Below are 22107 nucleotides of genomic sequence, written 5' to 3' on the forward strand. Positions count from 1 at the left end.
TTATTTTTACCTTTTTGTTTGTTTTTCATGTGTTTTTTTTTCCTTTTGAACTGATTTTTCTTGCACAATGTGACAAATATGGAAATATGTTTAAAAGGATTGCACAATTTAACCTATATGAGATTGTTTGTTTTGGGGAGGAGAGAGGAAAGGGAAGGGAAGGATAGAGAAAAAATTGGAATACAAAGTCTTACAAAAATGAATGTTGAAAACTATCTTTGCATATATTTGGGAAAATAAAATAATATTGTGAGAAAAAAATAGAAAATAATCTGTTAGAACTCATTTTTTTATGAAATCAAGCTGATTCTTTGTGATCCCTGTTCCATTTACAAGGTGTTCATTAATCACTGATTTTAGAATTTTGTCTGGAATCAAAGTCAAAATTCACTAATCTATATTACAAAGTACAATTTTCTCACATTTTCTATAAATCTGAACAATGCTTGTTCATCTCCCATCATTTGCACATCTTTTCCATTTTCAATAATCTTTTGAAAATCAGTAGCAATGGCATGACAATTACATTTCTTTCATTGCCCCACAATATAGTTTTAGGAGTCTAGTAACTTTTACTCCTAAAGACCAGGTACTCATTTTCTCTTCAACTTCCCATTAGCTATGTCTATTCTTTGCAATATAAAAATTATGCTTTTTTTTAGAAAAAATAGAAGCAGAGCAAGGATTTTGTAGTGCTATCTTCTATGTGTAATGGTTTAGTTGCATGGTGGATAGAGTGCTGACCCTGTAGAAAGGAAGACTCACCTTTCTGAGTTCAAATCTAGCTGAAAACACTTATTGTGTGACTTTACACCAGTCACTTAACACTGTTGCCTCAGTTTTCCCACCTGAAAATGAGCTGGAGAAGGAAATGGCAAACAATTCCAGGATTTTTTGCCAAAAAACAAGGAAACAAATGGGATCCCAAAGACCTGGGCACAACTGAGCAACAATCTCTCTCACACAGCAGTATTACTCCTTCTTGGGTCTACTTTTTCCTAATATAGATTTTAAATTCCTTATTTTAATCTTTAGGATTCCTTGTCAGCTCTAGTTCATTTTGAACTTTAGAGTGACTAATACTGTCATTACCAGACTGCAGCATGTTTTTTTTTTTTAATTTATTCTCAAGTACCTGCTCTTTCTTTTATCTTTTGTACATTCTTCTCTCATCTTAAACAAAGAGCTTCCTCTGTATCCATACTCATCTCTTAAAACAGCTCTTTTTCTCCTCAGAATTTTTCTTTTTATTTCCTCATATTTTCATTTTGAGATATATCAAATATAAGCATAGAAATTTGATGCATGATTTCTTTTTTGTTATCTCCATAACTTACAACACAATAGTATTCTTCCTCCAGAATTATCTTATATTTATTTTCACTTTCTTTATATATAACTATTTATACTCATATATGTATTGGTTATCTTCCCTTGTTAGAATGTAAACTTCTTAAGAAGGGTTGTTTCATTCTTTGTATTTGTTTTCCTAGAAGCTCACACAGTTCCCGGCACATAGTAGGTGCTTAATTAAAGGCTTGTTGATCAAGGGAATTATTCTTCTTTATTCTTTCTTTTAACCTTTTGAAATCTCCTTTCCTCAAATATATGTTCCATGTCACTTGAAATATATTCTTCCCAAATCTAAGATACATCACCCACTGATTTTGATCCTCTCTTGTACTTAGCTGGTCCAGTTTTCATTTGTCAGACTCACCAACCCTGTATTGGAAGTATTTCCATCTTGATAGAATGGGAGATTTAGCCTTCTAGAAGCCAGGGATGTCTGTAAGATATGTTGAGCCATAAAATAGTGCTTTAATAGAAAATATAAGGGAATAACCAAAAATAGCAATCATTCCCATTCCTTTTGGAATTAAACACAATTCAAAAATCAAATAGGACAGAGCCTAGAACATAATAGATAAGTAACGAATGTTTATTAAATGACTGACTGGTCTCTCACTTAGATTATCACAAAAGTTTCCTAATTACTTTCTTTGAATTCATTATCTTCGCCTTCCAGTCTATTTTGTTCTTTTCCCCACAGCAATAATCTTAATTTGATAATATCAGTCTCCTATTTCAAAACCTCAGCAACTTTCTTTTGTTGTCAGGATAAAATCCAGATTCTGAAGACTGGCATTCAAGACCTGCCATAGTCTTTCCATGATCAGCAGGGTATTAGAGAGGATGTGATCATCCTTTTTCATTATAGGAAGAGTTGTTAAAGGGGAAAAGAATGAGATTTATTTTGCTTAATCTCAAAAGGCAGAACTAGGAATAAAATGTGAAAGTTAGAGGATGTTGGATATCAATTTTTTGTATGAAAGAACTTTCTAACAATTCATATCTAATCCAATTCCCTCATTTGACAGAAAAGGAAATTAAAGTTAAGAGCTATTAAATGACATCTCTATAATTATTCATGGAGCGAGGATACATTCAAGACTCAAACCCAAGTCTCTGGATTTTGATTCCATTGTTCATTGTTATATCTGTCTTGAAATTTGTGAGAGGTAATGAGCTTTCCATTACTGATATCATTCAAGTAAAGTTGGGGTAATCATTTGAGTACATTTGATAGGGTACTTATGATTCAGCTAGACATTGGAAAATATGACTGCAAGTCCCCTCCAAATCCTGAATTCAATCTTTCTTAAATGTCAAGCAGAGGGCTACCTTTCAGTAACCTTCAGAATAGGAAGCACTTAAGAAAACTGCAGAGACTCAAGCTGGCCTTGTCTACAAATGATGTTTCCTGGGAACTAATCCAAATCTGAGGTCATTTTTGTCCTCCTGAGGCAAGGGGCCAGAAGGAATGTTTCTTGTTTTCACTAAATGCCAGAGTCAGTGGTCTCAAGGAGATAAGTCAAGCCACCCATTCTCTGGCATTCCAGAGGAGTCATTAAGTAACCATGGAATCTTGAGGGTTATAGATGCTGAATGGCGAATCTGTCAAAATGCCACCAAGATAGAGCTTCTAAAATAAATAGATTCTGTATCAGTCATCTGAGGGTCTACCTAATTATGGGGAGGCTTAACTCCAGAAAAGTTGTCTATATCATGATGCATCCTAAATTGCAGAGATTGTGTTTCAAGTAACATTATAACCTTAAGCAAGTCATTTCTATTCCCTCACATGGAAAATAGGAAAATTGTTGTTTCTACCAATACAATATAGTTGTCAGAAAAGTACTTTGAAAATTCGAAGATATGCATACATATATACATATATGTATATATGCAATATGTGTGTGTATTATCATCTTCATCATCATAATCATTTTCCAGATGACGATAACAATTCCTTCCCTACCTACTTCACAGACTGGTTTTGAGGATCAAATAGGTACTGTCTGTTAAAATGCTTTATAAAGTGTAAAGTGTTTTATGGAAAATATTGTGAAATATCCTCATTGTATTTTTTACTATCTCCTCACTAACAGATTGGTTACTGGAATGAAGATGACAAGTTTGTCCCTGCAGCCACTGATGCCCAGGCTGGTGGTGATAACTCTAGTGTCCAGAACAGAACATATATTGTCACAACCATCCTAGTGAGTACCAAGGTTTAGAGTAGTCATTCTGTCAGTAAGCATTTATTAAGTACCTACTACTTGCTAAACACAGTCCTAAGTAAAACCAAAGAAAGGCAAAAGGCAAAATTAAAAGTCTGTACTCTCAAGGAGCTCACAATCTAAGGGGAGACCTAGCATGCAAACAATCAGGTACAAATAGTATACACACAGGATACATTGAAGATAATCAGCATAGGAAATTCAATAGCTCTTAAGAAGATCAGGAAATATTTATTGTAGAAATTGAAGTTATAGCTGAGATTTGAAGGAAGTATCAAGTCTAACTGTGGCTTAGGTCTGGATAGGAGTCAAATTTAAGTATTATAGAAAAAAACACAGGATTTGCGGGCAGATCTGGGAGTCATTTAGCAGCTCAGCAACTAGATATGTGACCTTTGACAAACTGCTTGGAAGTTCATAGGATTTGAAGCTAGAAGTGATTCAGAGATAGCGTGGTTGATGACTATCATTTCATAAATGAGAAAACTGAGACTTGAAGAAATGAAATGACAACTCATATTATACAGGTGGTAAACAGGAGAGCCAGGACTCTTACCTTAGAGCATCTCACATCAAATCTGGTTTTCTTTGTTTTATCTCACCTGGTCCCATCTGGACCTCAGTTTCTATATATGTAAAATAGTAATATTAATGATTGCCTACCTCACAGGATCATTACAAAAGCAAATGAGAGAAAGAACAGGAAATTACTTCATAAATAATAAAATATGTATTGTTTAACTAAAATGTTTCTCTCTTTCTCCCCTTTTCCAGGAAGACCCTTATGTGATGCTAAAAAAGAATGCCAATCAGTTTGAAGGCAATGACCGTTATGAGGGTTATTGTGTGGAGCTAGCAGCTGAGATTGCCAAACATGTAGGGTATTCTTATCGGCTGGAGATAGTCAGCGATGGAAAATATGGTGCCCGAGACCCTGACACAAAGGCTTGGAATGGCATGGTGGGGGAACTGGTCTATGGGGTAAGTTCATCAGAGTTGAATAAGTTTGAAGTCAAGGATTTGGACAAGGTAACTGGTACCTTCTAAAAATTATGGGCCCCTACACTAGTACCTATTGGTAGGAGATTCATGACCCAACTTCTCATCTTGTATCACCAATCACTATATTCACAAAGACCTTAAAGCAGAATGGTATTATGGAAAAGAATATTGGCTCTCGGCCCAAAAGACCTGACTCACATCTCATCCCTGATACTCCATATCTGTATGAATTTAAGTAAGTCACATAATCTCTGTGGGCCTCAATTTTCTCGTTTGTAAAATGATAACATTGAACTAAATGACTTCTGAGATCCCATCAAGTTCTAGAGCCAAAAACATCTAAGGATTTAGATCATAATAGCAGAAGAATTTGAGTTAATACAGAGAGCTGATTCTAAAAACATCACTTTTTTAAAATTGCTTTTTCACCATTCACTTTTGCAAAATCTTGTGTTCCAGATTTTTCTCCTTCCCTCCTTTCTATCGCTTCCCAAGCAGTTCAATAAAAGTTAAGTATGTACAATTCTTCTAAACGCATTTCCATAATCATCATGATACACAAGAAAAATCAAATAAAAAGTTAAAAGAGAAAAAAACAAGCAAACAAAAAGTGAAAATACGATACTTTGATTCATGTTCTGCCTTCATAGTTTTCTCTCTGTATGTAGATGGCACTTTCCATCCCAAGTCTATTGAAATTGCTTTGAATCATCTCATTTTTGAAAAGAGTCAAGTTCATTACAATTGATCATCACATAATCAACAACATCACTTTTTACCCAGGCAAATCCCTGTCTGTTACTTAGCCTCAGTTTCCTCACCTGTAAAATGAGGGTATCAATCCCTTAATTGCTTCCTACATAGAATCACCATGAGAATCAAGGAAAATAATAGACATAAAAGTTTTATAATCAGAAGATACTATTTACATATAATATGATCATTATTTATAGACATGTTCATTGACTTATTCTTAGAGTAATGGCAAGTCAAAAGTATTGGACTTATAATCCAATGGTACAATATCTATTAGCACTGTAACTCTCAAAGTATTCCATGTACATTAACTGTTCCAAATAGTTCAAGTCTGAAGTTGGTCAAGTAGAGAAAGCACCACATTTGAATTGACTGATGAAGGTTCAGATTTCCACTCTGTTACTTTCTTCTTGATGCTATTTATGTTCTCTGGACCTATTAAATTATCTGGACCATTAAAATTATAGGAAAGAAGGATGGATGATATTATTTCTATGGTCTCTCCAGTTCTATTTGTCCTGTGTTCTAAGTATCCCTTTGATGCTAATATTTTTATAATTTGTGTTAGTAAAACTCACAGGATTACTATGAAGTATGTGTTGGGGGAAAAAATAGTTGCTCCATTCATTTCTAGCTTCTGAAAGGCATTTAGCAAAAATGACCTGCTTTAAAAGAGATAAGCTAATGCGTTCTTTCAGTTGAAGCATCATTTTAATTATCTAGGTAGAGGCTACTTCCCTAAAATGAGATATCTTTGAAAGTTAAAGAATCTGTAGGCCTACAACAGATCATTCTACATGAAAATGAGTCAAAAGTTTAAATGAGTGAAAATCATAATTTGCAGTTATATTGCAAATTGAGATTTTCAAAGCATTTTACTCATAACCCTGGGAGGTAGATAGTGCAACTATTGTTATCCCTGCTCTACAGGCACAGAGATAACTGAATTAACTTGTTCATGGTCACAACAGCTGGTCTTTCTATCAGACTTCAACATTATTATTATTCCCACTCTGAAAGAAGTTTCATTTCTCTTTCATGATATTCTTCCATTCACAAATGATGATTCACTACAATCATCAATTTGCTCTTTCTTAGAGGGGAATATGAGAAGTAAACTGAGAATAACCTAAGGTGGTTGGGAGGGATGGATTTTGTAAAACCTTAAAATGTGAACTTCTGTGTGAACTGCTTTAGTCTGAATTTTATACAAGTCAAATTTGAAGAAAAGGTGGGAGAAATTCAGCCTTTTCTTAAACCAATATAGTAATTTTAACAAAGGAGCAGGCTTCTACTTGTATCAAATAAATATATTTCTCAGGCAATGGGTAGCAGTCAGATGAAACATAGCAAGGCGCTCCACTACCTCCAGCATCTGTCAGAATTAAGCCTCACATCTGGGCCATTGTTTTGGTATGCTGGTGCAACAGAATGAAGCTGTCAGCATGGAATAAAGACACATGGTTTAGGCTCTTGATTTGAAAGCTAGAATCATCACATTTGGTTACAGACATCCTTTTGGATTTTTGAACCAGCAGAATTATCGAATACCCTCTGATGAAATACCTTATCGCAGCAGTTCATTACCTTTTTTGGTGCAATAGACCCTCTTTGGCAATCTACTGAAGCCTATAACCCCTTCCTAGAACATTTTAAATGCACAAAATAAAATATATAGGATTAACTAATGAAAAAATTTAATTAATACAGTTATCAAAAATTTTTTTTCAATTCACCACAGACCCAAGATTAAATGTCTCTGCCCTTTGGGAATCTGTTTTGAGTGGCTAGTTTTTGCAATTTTAAAAGAATTAAATTCTACTTTCTGAATAGAACCTCTATTTCCATCAAAGAGGAAAGAGTGAGACTTGAAGTTTAGAGAACTGCTTAACCACCAAAATGGTCCAATTATCCTTATAAAATTGTGAATCTTCCATCATTGGAGGCCCTCAAATAGAGAGCAGATAGCCATTTTTCCAGGGATATTGCAGAAAATATTTTATTTAGGTATAGGTTTGACTAAATAATTTCTGAGTTCCTTTCCAGTTTTAGGATTCTAAGAATTCATTGCCTGAACCGTTATCATTTTCTCCCCAAGAAACCTGTTACCAACTATAACATTATATGTAGGATTTCCTTAGATGAGTGAAAAAATTGAATCTCAGACTCTAAGACCAGTATATGCCCCCTGATAATCAGAGTTTGCTCATATCCTCACAGAATATAGGAAGGAAAAGAATGGTACCTGCACAGACTCCTCTAAAGTAATTGCTGGCACCTATCCTGTGGAAATTTAAAAATATTGGAAGCTCAGATTACCTAGTTTATTCGTCTTAAAATGGATCTTCATCTTACTTGAACTATTTTTACTTTGAACTATTAGTTTTCTTGACCTGCAAAGAGCTTTTTCTGCTTTCCTTTAAGAAAAAAGATCTTTTCCCAAGTAAATCGTCGTATGCTGATAAAAGGGATCCCAAAATGTTATCTTCTACATATCTCTCTTTCCCAACATGATACCTTTCCAGGTCATTCCAAATGAAAAAGAAGGGAGGTGAGATATTTCTCTGGGTTTCTGGATAATCAATCAGCGAGTGCCTAGTCCTGAATTGTTTCCATATTAAGCCTGCCTGCTTTTTATACAGTTTTAATAATGAGTGCTTTCTAATTCACAAAACACTTTTCTCCCAATGATTAGCTGAAATAGGTAATGTGATCATTTTCCTTTATATTTTATAAATCTAATTCAAATATTCTGATCCTCATTTTAAAGGTGTGGAAACTGAGGCTCAGGGAAGTAATATGACTTGCTTACGGTTATATAAATCATGGATGAAGGAATTAGAATTCAATTCAACACTTGTTTCACTGTTGTGAGTTATACAGGGAAAAGGTATTGCCATCAATGATGAGTCAGGAATAGAAAATTCTCAATATATTCACTTTAGCCAATCCTTTGTGACATCTCATCTCTGCAATATGGCCTCCACATACTTTGCTAGTTATATTTTATACAGCTTCCCTTCATAAATGCTGCATTCCAGCCAAACTGGATCACTAACCATTCTCAGAACTTGGTCCTCCATCTTCCACCTACATCTTCCACACAGATTGCTCCACATGCCTAGGGTGCATTCCTTCTTCATCTATAACTTTTAGAAATATTGTCTTTTTTCAAGATTTTACTCAAATATCTTCTTGATGAAGCCCCGTCTACATCCCACATCACTACTCTTTTTGGTTATTAATAGTCATCTCTCCTTCATCAGTTTTTCTTAGAGTATACTTTTTAGATTATTTATACTCCTATCCTGAACAGAAAATAGTCTTCTTGAGGGCAGGAATTGTTTCATTTTGTTCTTTGGGTGTTCAGTATCTCCATAGTGATTTATACATAGGATAGGTTTAATCAATGTTTGTTGCATTGGATCTCCTCAGAATAGTGAGAACAGTAAAAGAAGACATGAAAAAAGAAACTTAAGAAAATTCATTATGTCGATATCATTTGTGCCAAACTTAGTTTTTTATCATTCATATAAAATTAGGTTTCATAGATTTATCTAGGAATCAAAAGAATAGTGTTCTGGGCAATTCTTCCACTAATTTCTTGTTGACTTTGATAGGTTATATATTTTCTCTCTGAGCCCATTTTCCTCATCAATAAAATTAGCTTCTATTATCTGACCTCTAAGATCCTTTCCAGGCATTCTATACTTTTGTGTATCAAAATTAAGTTGGTATTTGTTTTGTTTTTCTAAGTTTTATTAGAATTTCTTATGTTGTATTTCAGTTTTATTTACATATCACATCACCGCTCCCTTACTCTGTGAATAATTCCTTGTAACAAAGAATAAATTAAAAAAGAGCAATTTTAGCAAAACTAAGTTTGGTCTGATAGTAAGGAAAAAAAGAGAAATGCATTTTTTCATCTTTTGGGGGTAACAGCATTGTTATGAGGTTTTTCTTTTTTCTATTTGTATTGTAGTACTCATCAGATATGTTATTTTACTGATTATACTTACTTCATGTGCCTTCCCATGCTTCTCTATGCTTCATATTCATCATTTCTAATAGCCCATTAAAATGCCACTACATTCCTATACCACAATTAATTCTATAACTGACAGACATCAACTTTAATTCCAGTTCTTTTGATTCCAAAAAAGGCAGTAAGATATATAGATAATATAGGATGATTTTCTTGTTGTAAGACAAGAACAATTTTTTTCTAAAATCTGTAGAGTAAGTTGCTTTTTGCATGAATAGTGCCCCATAATGGAAAATATTCAAGAAGAAGCTGAATGATCACCTGTCAAGGATACTGACTTCTGCATGGGATGGGAAATTAGACCAGATGAATCCTAAGGCCCCAAATCTGAGATTCTGTGAAACATTAATAGGACAGTAGAGACAAGGACCAAAGAGGAAAGGAGGAAACCAAGTCTTAGAGACATCCTCACTCCAATTAGATTTATGTTTCCTTTTTTTCCAGAGAGCAGATGTGGCTGTGGCCCCCTTGACTATCACCTTAGTCCGGGAGGAAGTCATCGACTTTTCTAAACCTTTCATGAGTTTGGGTATCTCCATCATGATCAAGAAACCCCAGAAGTCCAAGCCAGGGGTTTTCTCCTTCCTGGATCCCCTGGCCTACGAGATTTGGATGTGTATCGTGTTTGCTTACATTGGTGTGAGCGTTGTGCTCTTTCTGGTCAGTCGCTTCAGCCCCTATGAGTGGCACAGTGAAGAATTTGAGGAAGGACGTGACCCAGCAACCAGTGACCAGTCCAATGAGTTTGGGATCTTCAATAGCCTCTGGTTTTCCCTGGGAGCTTTCATGCAGCAAGGCTGTGACATTTCACCCAGGTTGGTAATCTTTTCTCCATCCTTTTACTCGCCTTTCTTGCCAGTCCCTCAGTGAAGGATCTGGGAATGATTTCCTCTCATTCAGTGTTTCGGATTGGGTTTTGTTTTTTTTATTTTGCTTTGTTTTACAATGTAAATTTCTCAAATGAAACTTTCATTCAATTCCAAGTTAGACATGAGGATAGCATAGTTTTCATTGCTAAGCCACTTCCCCCTGATAGTCTCAAAGAGTGCAAACAGAATATTATGTTCACATCAGCTAAATATAACAAAGAAGGCAAAGCTGTCAATAAATCTATATTTTACAATCTAAATTTTCATATTCCAAAACTGCTTAAAAGATGGGGAAATGACATAATATAACTTTACGTTCTTTACCTTTTTTGATCTTCCTATGAGGCAGGAAGCATGAGAGTTGGGAATATTAGACATTTGTTTCCTTGTTGTTTTTTGTTGGTTTTGGTTTGGGGTTTTTTGTTTGTTTTTGTTTTGTTTTGTTAAAGATTTGATAATGAAGATCCATCCTGAGGAAATGATTTCCTCAAAGTCACTCAGAAAATTAATATCAGATCTAAGATTGGATTTCACTTCTTTTCCCTGACTCAGTCCAGTAGTGTAAAGAAGCCTCGGTTCAACTCCCAGCTGATCCAGTAACTCATTATATGACCTTGACTATTTTTTTCTTTTTATAAACTCCATTTATTTAATAACTAGCATTATGTAGTGCTTTAATATTTGTAGAATACTTACATATTATTTAATTTGATCCTTATAGTAATCCAGTGCAAAAGATGGTATTATTATCCCTATTTTACAGATAAGGAAACTGAATCTGGGATAAATTTGCTCAGGTCACACAGCTTGTCAGTATCTAAGGCAGGATTCAAACTTAGATCTTTCTGACTCAAAATCAGGCATTTTGTCTACTGCGTGATAAAGCTGCCTTTTAAATTAGGGAACTAGCCTAGAGACCTTAGACTACACGATCTTTTAAGATTGCTTCCAACTCTAACATTCTTTGTCCTAAAGCTTTATGGTATTAGGAAAAGAGAATTGGTTTTGAAGTCTGTCAGTGAACCTTTTCAAATCCTAGATCTGTTGATCAATGACAGTATGACTTTGGGGAAGTTATTAAAAATTCTAGACATTAGTATCTTCATGAATAAAATAATTGGACATTGAACTTGTTAACTCTTAGGCACTGTGTATGTGGCCTCAAAATAGAATAATAAACCTAGATCTAGGAGGACCAGGATTCAGTCCTGTCTCTGATACTACTTTTGTACCCTCGGTTCGCTCTTCTGACCTCAGTTTCCTCATTTATAGAATGTGATTTGATACAGATGGCCTCCAAGCTTCCTTCCAACTCTAGATTTGTTATCCTTTGGTCTTTCTAGCTCTTTAATTATGATCCTGGGAGGCAATAATTCTATGGTATCAGGCCCTTTCCAGGTCTAATGTTCTTTATCCTGTGTTAAAAGGTAGCTTGCAGATTTACCATTTTCTCATTATACAACCAATGCAGATAAACTATCTCAAGAAGGTTCTCATAAAAAAAAAAAATCTGAACTTCACTATGTCTATATACATTAAACAAACATTAACAGTGCTAATGCCCACTCTCTCATATTCATTTTTTCATGGTGCCAGGAAAAAAAGAGGAAAAAAACCATAACTTTCTGAATCTTGCCTACTCTAATTTTGAAGAATCTCTCCCTCAATTAAACTGTTCAAGCTTTGAACTTTCAGAGAAAGCAATTTGACTTTTCCCTTGCTGCTGGCCAGAACTGCTGACTGAAACAGGGAGAACAATGCTTTCAGATTCATATTCAGGAATGCTTTTATCCTTCTCCATCACACTTATTTTAATACCTTTAGGAGCTTCTGAAAGTTCTACCTTCTCCCCCTTTGTAAGAGTCTGTGAAGTGACTTAATACAATATTTCAAGTTTTGGGTTCTGTCCATGGAGCTGAGGATTAAACTTCAAGCATAAATAAACATTTAGTTGGAAAATCTGGTAGGACTGTCTGTGCCAATTGTATATGATCTGTGCTAGAGGGATCCTATCAAGTTGAGCGCAGACTGAAGCAACTATTATCACAAAATTTAGAGCTAACCTAGCTCTCTCCCTCAAGGCAGGTAAAGTATTTATATCCCCATTTTAAAGATGATATGGCTGAGGGCCATAAAGATTAAGTAAATTGCTTAATATCACTATGGAAGTGTTTGAGAAGTCAGAATGTAGCTTCACTTACCTCTCTTTTTAATGATTTTTCCTTACTTTCCCACACTGCCTCTTTACAAACATCATCTACTTGGTTCCTATTAGTGTTCATTTGCAAGCAATTTGATATAGGTAGATAAATAATTAGATGAGAAGGAAGGAAGGAAGGAAGGAAGCAGAGAAGCAGAGTAGGAAAGAAAAAGAGGAGAGAGAGGAGCATCTATTCCATGCTTATTAAATACCAGACATGGTACTAACCTTCAAAGATACAGATACAAGCAAAAAAGATTATCCCTTTCTTCAAAAAGGTTATAAGGTAAGATAAATATATGAGGGTGTGGATATGGCTGAGAAACTATATAGATATAACTTAAGATGGGAATTTTATCAAGGGAAGTTGGCTTGTAGAAATGACTATTACTCTTAATGTCTCTTTCCCAGATTCATTGTGATTACACGTCTGCCATCCTTTTAATCAATCCCTGTAGGTCCAGAGCCACCTAGACCTAATGCATGATGTAAAACAAGGTAGAAAGCAAGCTATATCTACTCTAGGATCAAATCTTCACCACTTCTAACTAGTGATATTCTTTCTCTTCAGTCTCCTGAACTTATTCTGGCTTTATCCTGATAAATAGACACATATGTGATCCTCCATGAATCTATATGTTTCTAAGATACAAAAACTTTTATAATTTCAAGTCTCTTATACTTATCCCCAGGTTCCTATCTCTGGGCATCAACTTTCCAAACACAATCATGAACAAAAATGCTCTTTCTTTTTTTCTGTTTCTATCTCACAGTCTCTGTTTCTGTTTCTCTGTGTGTCTTTGTCTGTGTCTGTCTTTGTCTTTATGTGTCTGTCTCTCTCTGTCTCTGTCTTTCTCTCTCTCTCTCTCTCTCTGTCTCTGTCTCTGTCTCTGTCTCTCTCCCTTCCCCTCCTCTGCTCCCTCCCTTCTCTTCTCCTCTCCTCTCCTCCCCTCCCCTCCCCTGCCTTCTCCTTCTCTTTTTTCTCTTCTCTTCTTCTTCTCCTCTCTCTCTCCTCTCTCTTTCACTCCTCTCTCTCTCTCTCTTTTCTCTCTCTCTTTCTCTTTCTCTCCCTCTCCCCCTTATTTTTATTTTTTAATGTTTTCCACAGTACACTGCCTATGGAAGATTTGTGTGAATGCAAAGGAGGTTAGCTATTAGTTATCAGAACAGGGGTTACGTATTAGCCAGTTTGTTCCTATGATGAATCACTAACTTGTCTTGATAAGTGCACAGGTGCAGAGAGATGGGATATCCACTTTCTGGTGTTCCAGAAGGGCCACCACCTTCTGCACACAGGATTTCATCTCTGGGAGTAATTAACTTTACAGGTAAAGATGAATCCTCTACATTTCAGCATATTTCTTGAATGAACAAAGAAAGTTCTGCAGGTTGAAATAATGATTTCTCCTTGTTCTTTGACTACTCCCCTATGGTCAATAAAAGTCTAAAACTGCCCTAAGTTATATTGACTCCCAAGAGCATATGGCAGTGGCCTTGAGAACACAAGGAACAGGCAAAAGTGAGCTAAAACTGTCTTTATAGTTCATAGGAAATAAAACTTCAAATGAATTGAAGAACCAGAATAACAAGTTACTATTTTCCTTATTCTTACAAAACATTTTATATCCTTTAACTTATTTGATCTTCACAATAGCTGTGTGAGTCAAGAAGTATAGGTATGACTCTACATATTCTACAGATAATAAAATGTAGGTTCATTTTTTCCAAGGGGAAATGACTGCCTCAAGGTCATTCACAAGTCATTGTCCGAGTCAGAACATTACCCCTTTTGTCTTGGCTGACTCAGACCAGAATTCTTTCCATTAGACCTTGTAGCCTCCATTCTTTAGCTTACCACAAAATCATCAAGAGACTCTCTAACTCACTGTATATCAATTTTATTGGCCATGAGGTATCATCTGCACACTGTATGGATTCACAATTAGCTGAGTGTTAAGTCCCACAATTCAAGCCCTACTGGTGGGATACTCAGGGAGTTGACAATTGCGGCTTCTACTTGCTGATTTATTTCCTGAACAGCATGCAGAAGTGGCTAGCCTATGTTAAGGATGGCCACTCATTCCTTTCACTGGAATTTTGGAGGGACATTTATCTGATTTTGTCTTCTTTTTTAATTTACTGGTCTCTACATTGGCACCTGTTATCAGAATAGGGAGAAAAGAGAGAATGGCAGTCTTCTCTTTTTGGCTGCTGTGCATACATTACTATGGAAGTAAGTGGGAACTAGTCAGATGATGAATCTAAAATATTTCTGAATTTATACTCTGTTCTGTTAGCTGCTGGGAATCAAAAGAGGGAGAGGTAAATACTAAAATATGTCTCTATATTAGGAGTTTATGGAATTTTAAACTCTGCCTTACCTCCCTCATTCCTACTCTCAAGGTTTAAATAACCTTGAGAAAAGTCTTTTGAACCAAAGACCCTGAATCTTAATCCTAGCCATGGTACTTAATAGGTATGTGGCATTAGGCAAACTATTTCATCCCTCTGAGTCTCAGTTTCCTCATCTGTAAAAAAATGAATGAGTTTGATTACATAATTTCTAAGATCCCTTCAAGTTCTAAATTCTATGTTTTGGAGACAGCTAAGTAGTGCAGTGTATAGACCACTAGACCTGGATAAAGTGTAAGTGCTTTACATACTTAGGATGTGACCCTGTGCAAGTCACTTAAACTCTGTCTGCCTCAGCTTCTTCTTCAGTCAAATGAAAAAATAAGATCACCTACCTCACATGGCTGTGATGAAGATTAAATGAGGTAATATTTTATAGCATTTAACAGTGCCTGGAACATAGTAGGTGCTAAATAAGTATATTTCGCCTTCCCTTTCTTTCCTTTTCCTCCACTTCTCTTGCTCAGAAACTTCTAATGGTTCTCTGTTGTCTTTGACATAAAGTACTCATCCTGGTATTTAAAGTCTTCTATGACAGATGTCCACCCTACCGCCCTTCAGCCAAATCAGAGTACTCTTTGTTTCCTCAAAATGCCCCAAATCTTCGGCTTACATTTGTTTCTTTGCTCAAAATTGTCTGTCCACCCAATGCCCTCTTTCTCTTCTCCACTCACTGCCAAACTCTTGAGTTTTCAATTCCTACTGGTCCTTCAAGGCATAAGCTCAAGTACTACCTCCTTCAGGAAGCCTTCCTTAATCACTTCCAAGCCAGAAGTAACCACTCCTCAATTTGAATGACCTATTTATATCTCTTGAATGCACAAGCTACATTCTATGCTAATTGTGTATGGTAATCCAGGTGTTCCATAAAGATTATATTCCCATCTTTTTAGTACTTAGCACATGAACATATTAGAAACTCTGCATATGTGTGTATATGCATGTATGTTTATAGGAAGACTTATTAGAGGAGAGGAAGGCTTTAGATTTACCCTGAAGAAAGATAGAATCTTAATAGGCAAAGAGGAATAGAGAAGGTATTATAGGGAGAAGATTAGCCTATGGAAAGACACAGAGAGAGTAAAGCACAAACCTATGGAAAACTGGGTTTCATTGATGTATCACAAACTTATATCATGCTCCTGACAAGGTGATAGCCAAAAGATCATCCAAGGATGATTATCTGTTGACTACATTGCTGACCAGTAAATATTGTTTTATGCTAGAGGACAAGGTTTGGGAAAGGAGAAGACTTATACTAGTAGTAGCATAAGATAAGATAGAAGAACTAAATATGTTAGGCAAATCACTTCCTTTTTCTGAAGTACAGTTTCCTCTTCTGTTTAACTAAATTAAATTAATTTAGATTAATTAATTTAGATTAAACTAAATAGGACCTCCAAGACCCTTTCTAGTCCTGATACTCATTATTCTAAGATCCTTTTCAACTTTGACATTTTATATTCTAAGAACCTTTCTACTTTTGATATTCTATTTTCTATGGTTCCTTTTACCACTGAATTATGATTTGTAATCCCTTCTGCTTATGATAGTCCATGGTTCTCTATTTTCCAGACCTTCTCTGTCATATTTAATATCTCTGAATATAACTCTTGCCTTCCTAGAACCTTAGTATCAGCTAGAACTCTCTACTTTGCTAAATGCCTAGTCATGACACCTCCTATATACTTATTTCCCAAGTTATCCCACATTGCTACATGGCATAACTAAAGAATACCCTGTACCCTGGTTGTCTGGTGTTGGAGATTCTGATTAGCACCTTCATAGTTACTTTGGGGAGTTATTACCGAGTTACATTTCTTTATAAAGGTGGGGGAATATTATTCAGGAAATTGAGCATATTGAGAGCCTAGCAAGTATCTGAATGAATACAGTGTTTTGAAATTTAAACAGATGGTTTCATAACTAAGACCACTGAAATATTATCTGTGTAACTATGGGCAAGTCATTCTCTATGGAACTCAGTTTACTGTTCTATAAACATTAAGAATTAGAGTGAAGCATCATTGAATGGCTGTTGTGCTTTGTTCTCAGAGAAGTCCAAGTTGCTATCATATCTTGGGGATTGTTACATAGAGAAAAGAAAGCTACCTTTAGCATCAGGAAGAAGTTCAAGTTCTACTCTTGTCACTACTTTAATACTGAATGTATCGTGACCCTAAGCCCTTGAAGAGACATCAAAATGTGCATTTCTTAGCTGTAAAACTGTTCTTATGCCAATAGTTAAATACACAGCTTTTAGCATCTGATAGAATATAAGCAACCTTGCATTCCATTCTTATCCCAGGAGGAACATGAAATTAGATAAAAGTAGTACAAGATGTTGATGCATTCATGTTTCACCTCAGAAAACCTTTCTTACAGTGCAAATTCCAAATGAGTAGGAGAGGTCACTTTTATATTGTTTTATGAGCACATGGTCCTTTTCACTTATAGCAAATGTCACCACATTTCTAAATTGTTTGCTCAGAGAAGGCTGCATACAAAATAATCAGAGTTAGCAGCTTTAAGACACAATGCATTTGTGGACTTGCATGGGGATTTACAGCTAGTAAAAAAGTGGAATTGGAAGGAAAAACATTTCCATTTCTTTTACATAACTGCATGCAAGATAACAGAGATGGAATAGAATGGAAGTTTCAAATACACTAGACTAGGAATTAGGAAATCAGGGTTCTTGTCATTCTTCTGAATAGAACTGTACAAGACACTTCTTTTCTCTGGATCAGAGTTTCTTTCTTTATTAACTGAACAGGTTGCATATAATCTATAGGTCACTTTCCATTTTAAAACAGCTATAGTTTTTACTCTCTAATTTTTTCCCTTCAGTGGTGACCACTCTTCTGGCTAAAATATTCTATTTTCTATTTTTTTTTTTTTTTTTTTTTTTTGCTGAGGCATTTGGGATTAAGTGACTTACCCAGGGTCACACAGCTAAGAAGTGTTAAGTATCTGAGGCCAGATTTGAATTCAGGTCCTTCTGATTTCAGGGCTGGTGCACTATCCACTGCCCCATCTAGCTGCCCCTGTTTTCTATATTCTAAGGTTGCTTCTAGCTCTGAAATTCTAAGATTTGATGTATTCCTAAAAGGAATAGGAGAAAGGAATTTTTGGAAAGACTAGAACAGAAAAATTTAGAACCAAGATATGTCATTTCATATGAACCTATGTTCTCTGTGTTTTATGCTCATTGCATAAAAGCTCTTCTGTAAAGTCTTTCTGTGCCTCACAGTGGTATAGTAATCATCTTGAATTCTTGAAGACTCTTTCAGCAGACCACTAACTCTAGTGGGTCCTATCAACCTGGAAAGATTTTATTATGAGCTTACTGATTATTCACTATGTGTCTGACACATAAAGACCACCCTAGTTAACTATTTAAGTGATAATTATATCTACAGGATAGATGAATTAATGAATTAAAAGCTTTTGATTAATGATTTAATATGTGCCCAACACAATCTAAAGCACTGGTGACACTAATAAAAAGCAAGTCATTTCCTACTTGAAGCAACTTATATTCTGATGGGGAAGACAACATATCTTAGGAAGGGAGTTATGATTCTAGGATGAGTCAAAGATGGTGAGTACTGAATAATGGGACAGTCAGTGAGATGGTCTTATTAGAATCAATGATGGTGCTGCTTTGATTGCAATTCTCAGAAAAAGAACTAGGGATGGGAGAAGTTTGACATAAGTTAGAGTATTGTAAAAATGACCAGGGTGAAGATAAAAGCTATGTTCTCTCCAGGGGAATATCAAGTCAAGTAGATATGCTCACCCCAGGCACAATCTTTGGAGTGTCAGTTGGGTGAGTGGAAAATATCCAAGATGAAGATATATGATCTCAAGTAGTTAATTGTAATCTTCAGGAGAAGAATTATTTTGTCCATAATAGTTCATGAAATCATCTACTCAAGCATAGAATGGGTTTTGAGAGGGTAACCAAATTTACAAATTCATAATTCTTTAGCAGTATTAAAGTATATAACCAAAGTAATACAGTAAGAAGGACAGAGGTAGTATGAGAACAAAAGTCTTCCATTCTGATTCTAGGCCTATTTCCATTGCATTTCACTCATATAGCCCTAAGACTTTGAACTGGAATTTTCTTGAAACATTTATAAGTGAGAAGAGGCAGATCAACATACCTATATTGCTGATTTGGTACTAATTTCTTTGGAATTCTCATTTTCCCTAGGCTCCATTCTCTGGAAATGTCTCCATTGAGTCAGTATTGAAAAGTAAAATAATCTTTCTTTTAAATGCATTAACAATGACATTCCCATGCAAAGTTTGGGGTTTTTTTTTTCATCTTTTGAATGTCCTGTTCTTTATTTCAAGTATTGTGAAATATTCAGGATTTGAGAAGAATAAAGAGAACTCTCTATTTCTCACAGCAAAATAAATACACAAACACCAAAGCCAATGAAAAAAGAACCATGCTAGCAACAATTGAAAAATTCTGTTATTTAGTGAAGCCACTTTCCTGTCATCATGTCCAGCTTGTGTGATAAATCACATGTACCCAATGTACATATAAATAGAAGAATGTAAAAAAAATTTTTGCACAAAAATATGGAAATGTGGCCTCTGCACATGAACCCAAGAAGGCAGAACTCACATGAAACATTGAGAAGATGACAAACTTTGAAACTTTGTGCTGTTAATGGTAAATGATATTAAAAGTGGGATATCATATAGATTATAGAAGATGTCGTACTTGAACAATATTTTGAAATAAAGATGATGGAGATGGTGAAAACAATGAATATAATAGGCAGCGTGAGATAGTGGGTAGCATTCTAGCCTTAAAATCAGAATAATCTCACTTCAAATCATGCTTCTGACACATATTTGTTCATGACTCTCGACAAATCACTTAATCTCTCAGTGTCTGAAGTAACTATATAAGATTATAAGTTTCAGAATAGTTGCTTCTATTCCTTGGCAGAAAAAAATCTGCTAACCTAGAGTGGCCTATGCCAGTGAACTTGCAAGTCCAGAGTAAATCATGATAATGAGGATGATAGCTTTTGTTCCATAGTAATTTTCAATGTAGAGTTTGCATTTAATGAAGGAGTCAAAAAGAAATCACTGTAAACTTGCACAAAGAAATAATATGATGACAATGGTATTTTAGGAGTATTGGTCTGGAATCATTACACTAAAAAAGGTAGAACCTGGAATCTAGCACATTATATGATAATAGAGTTGTGAAGTGATAAGGGTCTTATTTAAAAGGTAGTAAACATGGGATTGGAAATAAAATTATCTCTAATAATATCCCAATGTCAGGAACAGTTCACAAGAATTACAAAATTTAGCTCAGGAATGTATCTGCAAAATAATTTAAACATCACTGATTTCATTTTGTAGAACTGAGGCCCAGAGATGGGAAATATAAAAGCTGCTCAGGATTTGACCCTATGCCAATGTCTATAAAACATTTACTCTTTGCACTATACCACACTACCTTCTTAAATCTGACCAAATTCAATCATGTAGTCATTTTGATCTTCACAGTGACCATTCAGGAGCAGAGAAACCACAGTATCAGGTAGTACAGATTCTGTGAATTCAAGATAGTGACTTGAATAGTTATGAGATTAACTTTGAGCCAAAATCAAAAAGGTGAATTTAAGTTAGCTCAAGTTAGAACTATTCAAAGTAATAAGGGACTCTGAGGCAGAGTCAGAACCTTGGTCAAAGTAACCAAAATACAAGGTCTAAGGTTTGTTTCAGTACCATGGAGAGGTATAAGAAAACTGCCCTAAATTTTGTCAGCTGTAATTAATGCTTATAAATGAAGAAGTTCCTCCTGCATCTGGCCAAGATTTCCTGATTCCTTTATCAGAATTATAAAAGTGGGAGAAGTTAGTAGATCCTTACAGAACCCAGGTAGATCAAATGGAATGGAAACTCTGACTCATAATTATGGACTCAGCCAAGATCCTCAGCATATGGCACTATTCTCCAGAGCCTGGGCAAAGCCTAGAACTAGAAGACTTCATACTGATAGTACAAGTCAATTTAACCAAATATTTTCTGTTTTTAAGCTGAGGGGATGGGAGATGGAAATAGGTTGCATGCTAGCTTTGTCATTAACTTGCATATAATCTTCAAGTCACTTGACATCTCTATCACTAAAATGAAATTGTCCTATTAATGTACCAGAGGATGAATTAATTCAAAGAATCAGAAATCTTCCTCTGGAAGTCATCTTACAAGTCATCTAGTTGAGTCCCTCTTAACACCCAGCATGATGATGTGATTCGTCCAAGGTTCCACAAGTTTCAAATGACAGAAGCAGTGAGATAATATTTGTAAAGCACTTTGCTTTAGCACCCTTGCCCACTGATTCCAAAGCTAGTATTCTTTCCATTGTGGATAACCATTTGATTTCTAAGATACCTTCTTTAGCTAACATTTTGTCTTTTGAGGTTCTTTTCAGCTCTGACATTGTAGCTTTGCCCAAATTGTTTTAGACAATGTATCTATCTTCATAGAATATTATAGAATGGTTTTTATGTAAATACTATTCCTCTAGTTTGTTCTAATACACACTTGTTTAGGAGTACATTGCCATTTTGCCATTCTGTTTTTATGTACCTTCCAAGTTTTAAATTTTCTGCTAAGTCTATGATAGTTACCTTATTTCCTGATGCTTTCCATATTCACTAATTGTTGTCTAAGATAGGCAGTAACCTTTAAGATCTACCATAAAGAACCAAAAGAAAGGAGATTTGGAATTAGCTGGCTTGTGATCTCTGAGGTACTATTACTTTCATCCAGATGGAGAAGGGTGGGATTGAGGAATCCAAACATCTTCTGGGAATGTGCCAGTTTTGATCTTGATTATTTGCCCAACACTGGTTCAAATTCTCTGTTTTCATATTTAAAATATTACAAATTGTTCTCTAGAATATTAAAATAGAAGTCTGAATGAGTGGAAATAGCATTGGATCTGTAATCAAAAGGACCTCTGTTCAAATTCCAGGTGTACCATTGTGGTGTTCTTTTCTAAAATATAATCATTCTCTGGGAACAGGTTTCTTGGGGAGGTTCTGGAGGCAGCCTTAGTTTCAGTTCCAAGTAATAATCACCCCAAATGCAGTCAGGTGTTAAAAGTTTAAATCCGTTATTGTCTCCTTCAAAAAAGCTCAGTTAGTTTTCTTAGAGGCCTATCTCTCTCCTTAGTTCCAAGAGCTATTGCAGCTT

General features: G+C 35.3%; 1 protein-coding gene across 3 annotated transcripts in view; it reads left to right on the forward strand.

Moving 5' to 3' along the window:
• The window catches only part of GRIA1 (glutamate ionotropic receptor AMPA type subunit 1), a 338127-nt gene that overhangs the window by 209603 nt on the left and 106417 nt on the right, over positions 1-22107 (forward strand). For all 3 annotated transcript variants that reach the window (XR_007950778.1, XM_051978756.1, XM_051978755.1), the window contains exons 9-11: positions 3450-3560; positions 4356-4562; positions 9829-10199. Coding sequence is in view for 2 of the 3 variants with exons in the window: in XM_051978756.1 (XP_051834716.1) it covers positions 3450-3560; positions 4356-4562; positions 9829-10199 (689 nt within the window). In the remaining variant the exon portion in view is untranslated. The remainder of the gene's footprint in view (positions 1-3449; positions 3561-4355; positions 4563-9828; positions 10200-22107) is intronic.

Source organism: Antechinus flavipes, chromosome 2 (genome assembly GCF_016432865.1).
Source record: "Antechinus flavipes isolate AdamAnt ecotype Samford, QLD, Australia chromosome 2, AdamAnt_v2, whole genome shotgun sequence".
Classification (NCBI taxonomy): domain Eukaryota; kingdom Metazoa; phylum Chordata; class Mammalia; order Dasyuromorphia; family Dasyuridae; genus Antechinus; species Antechinus flavipes.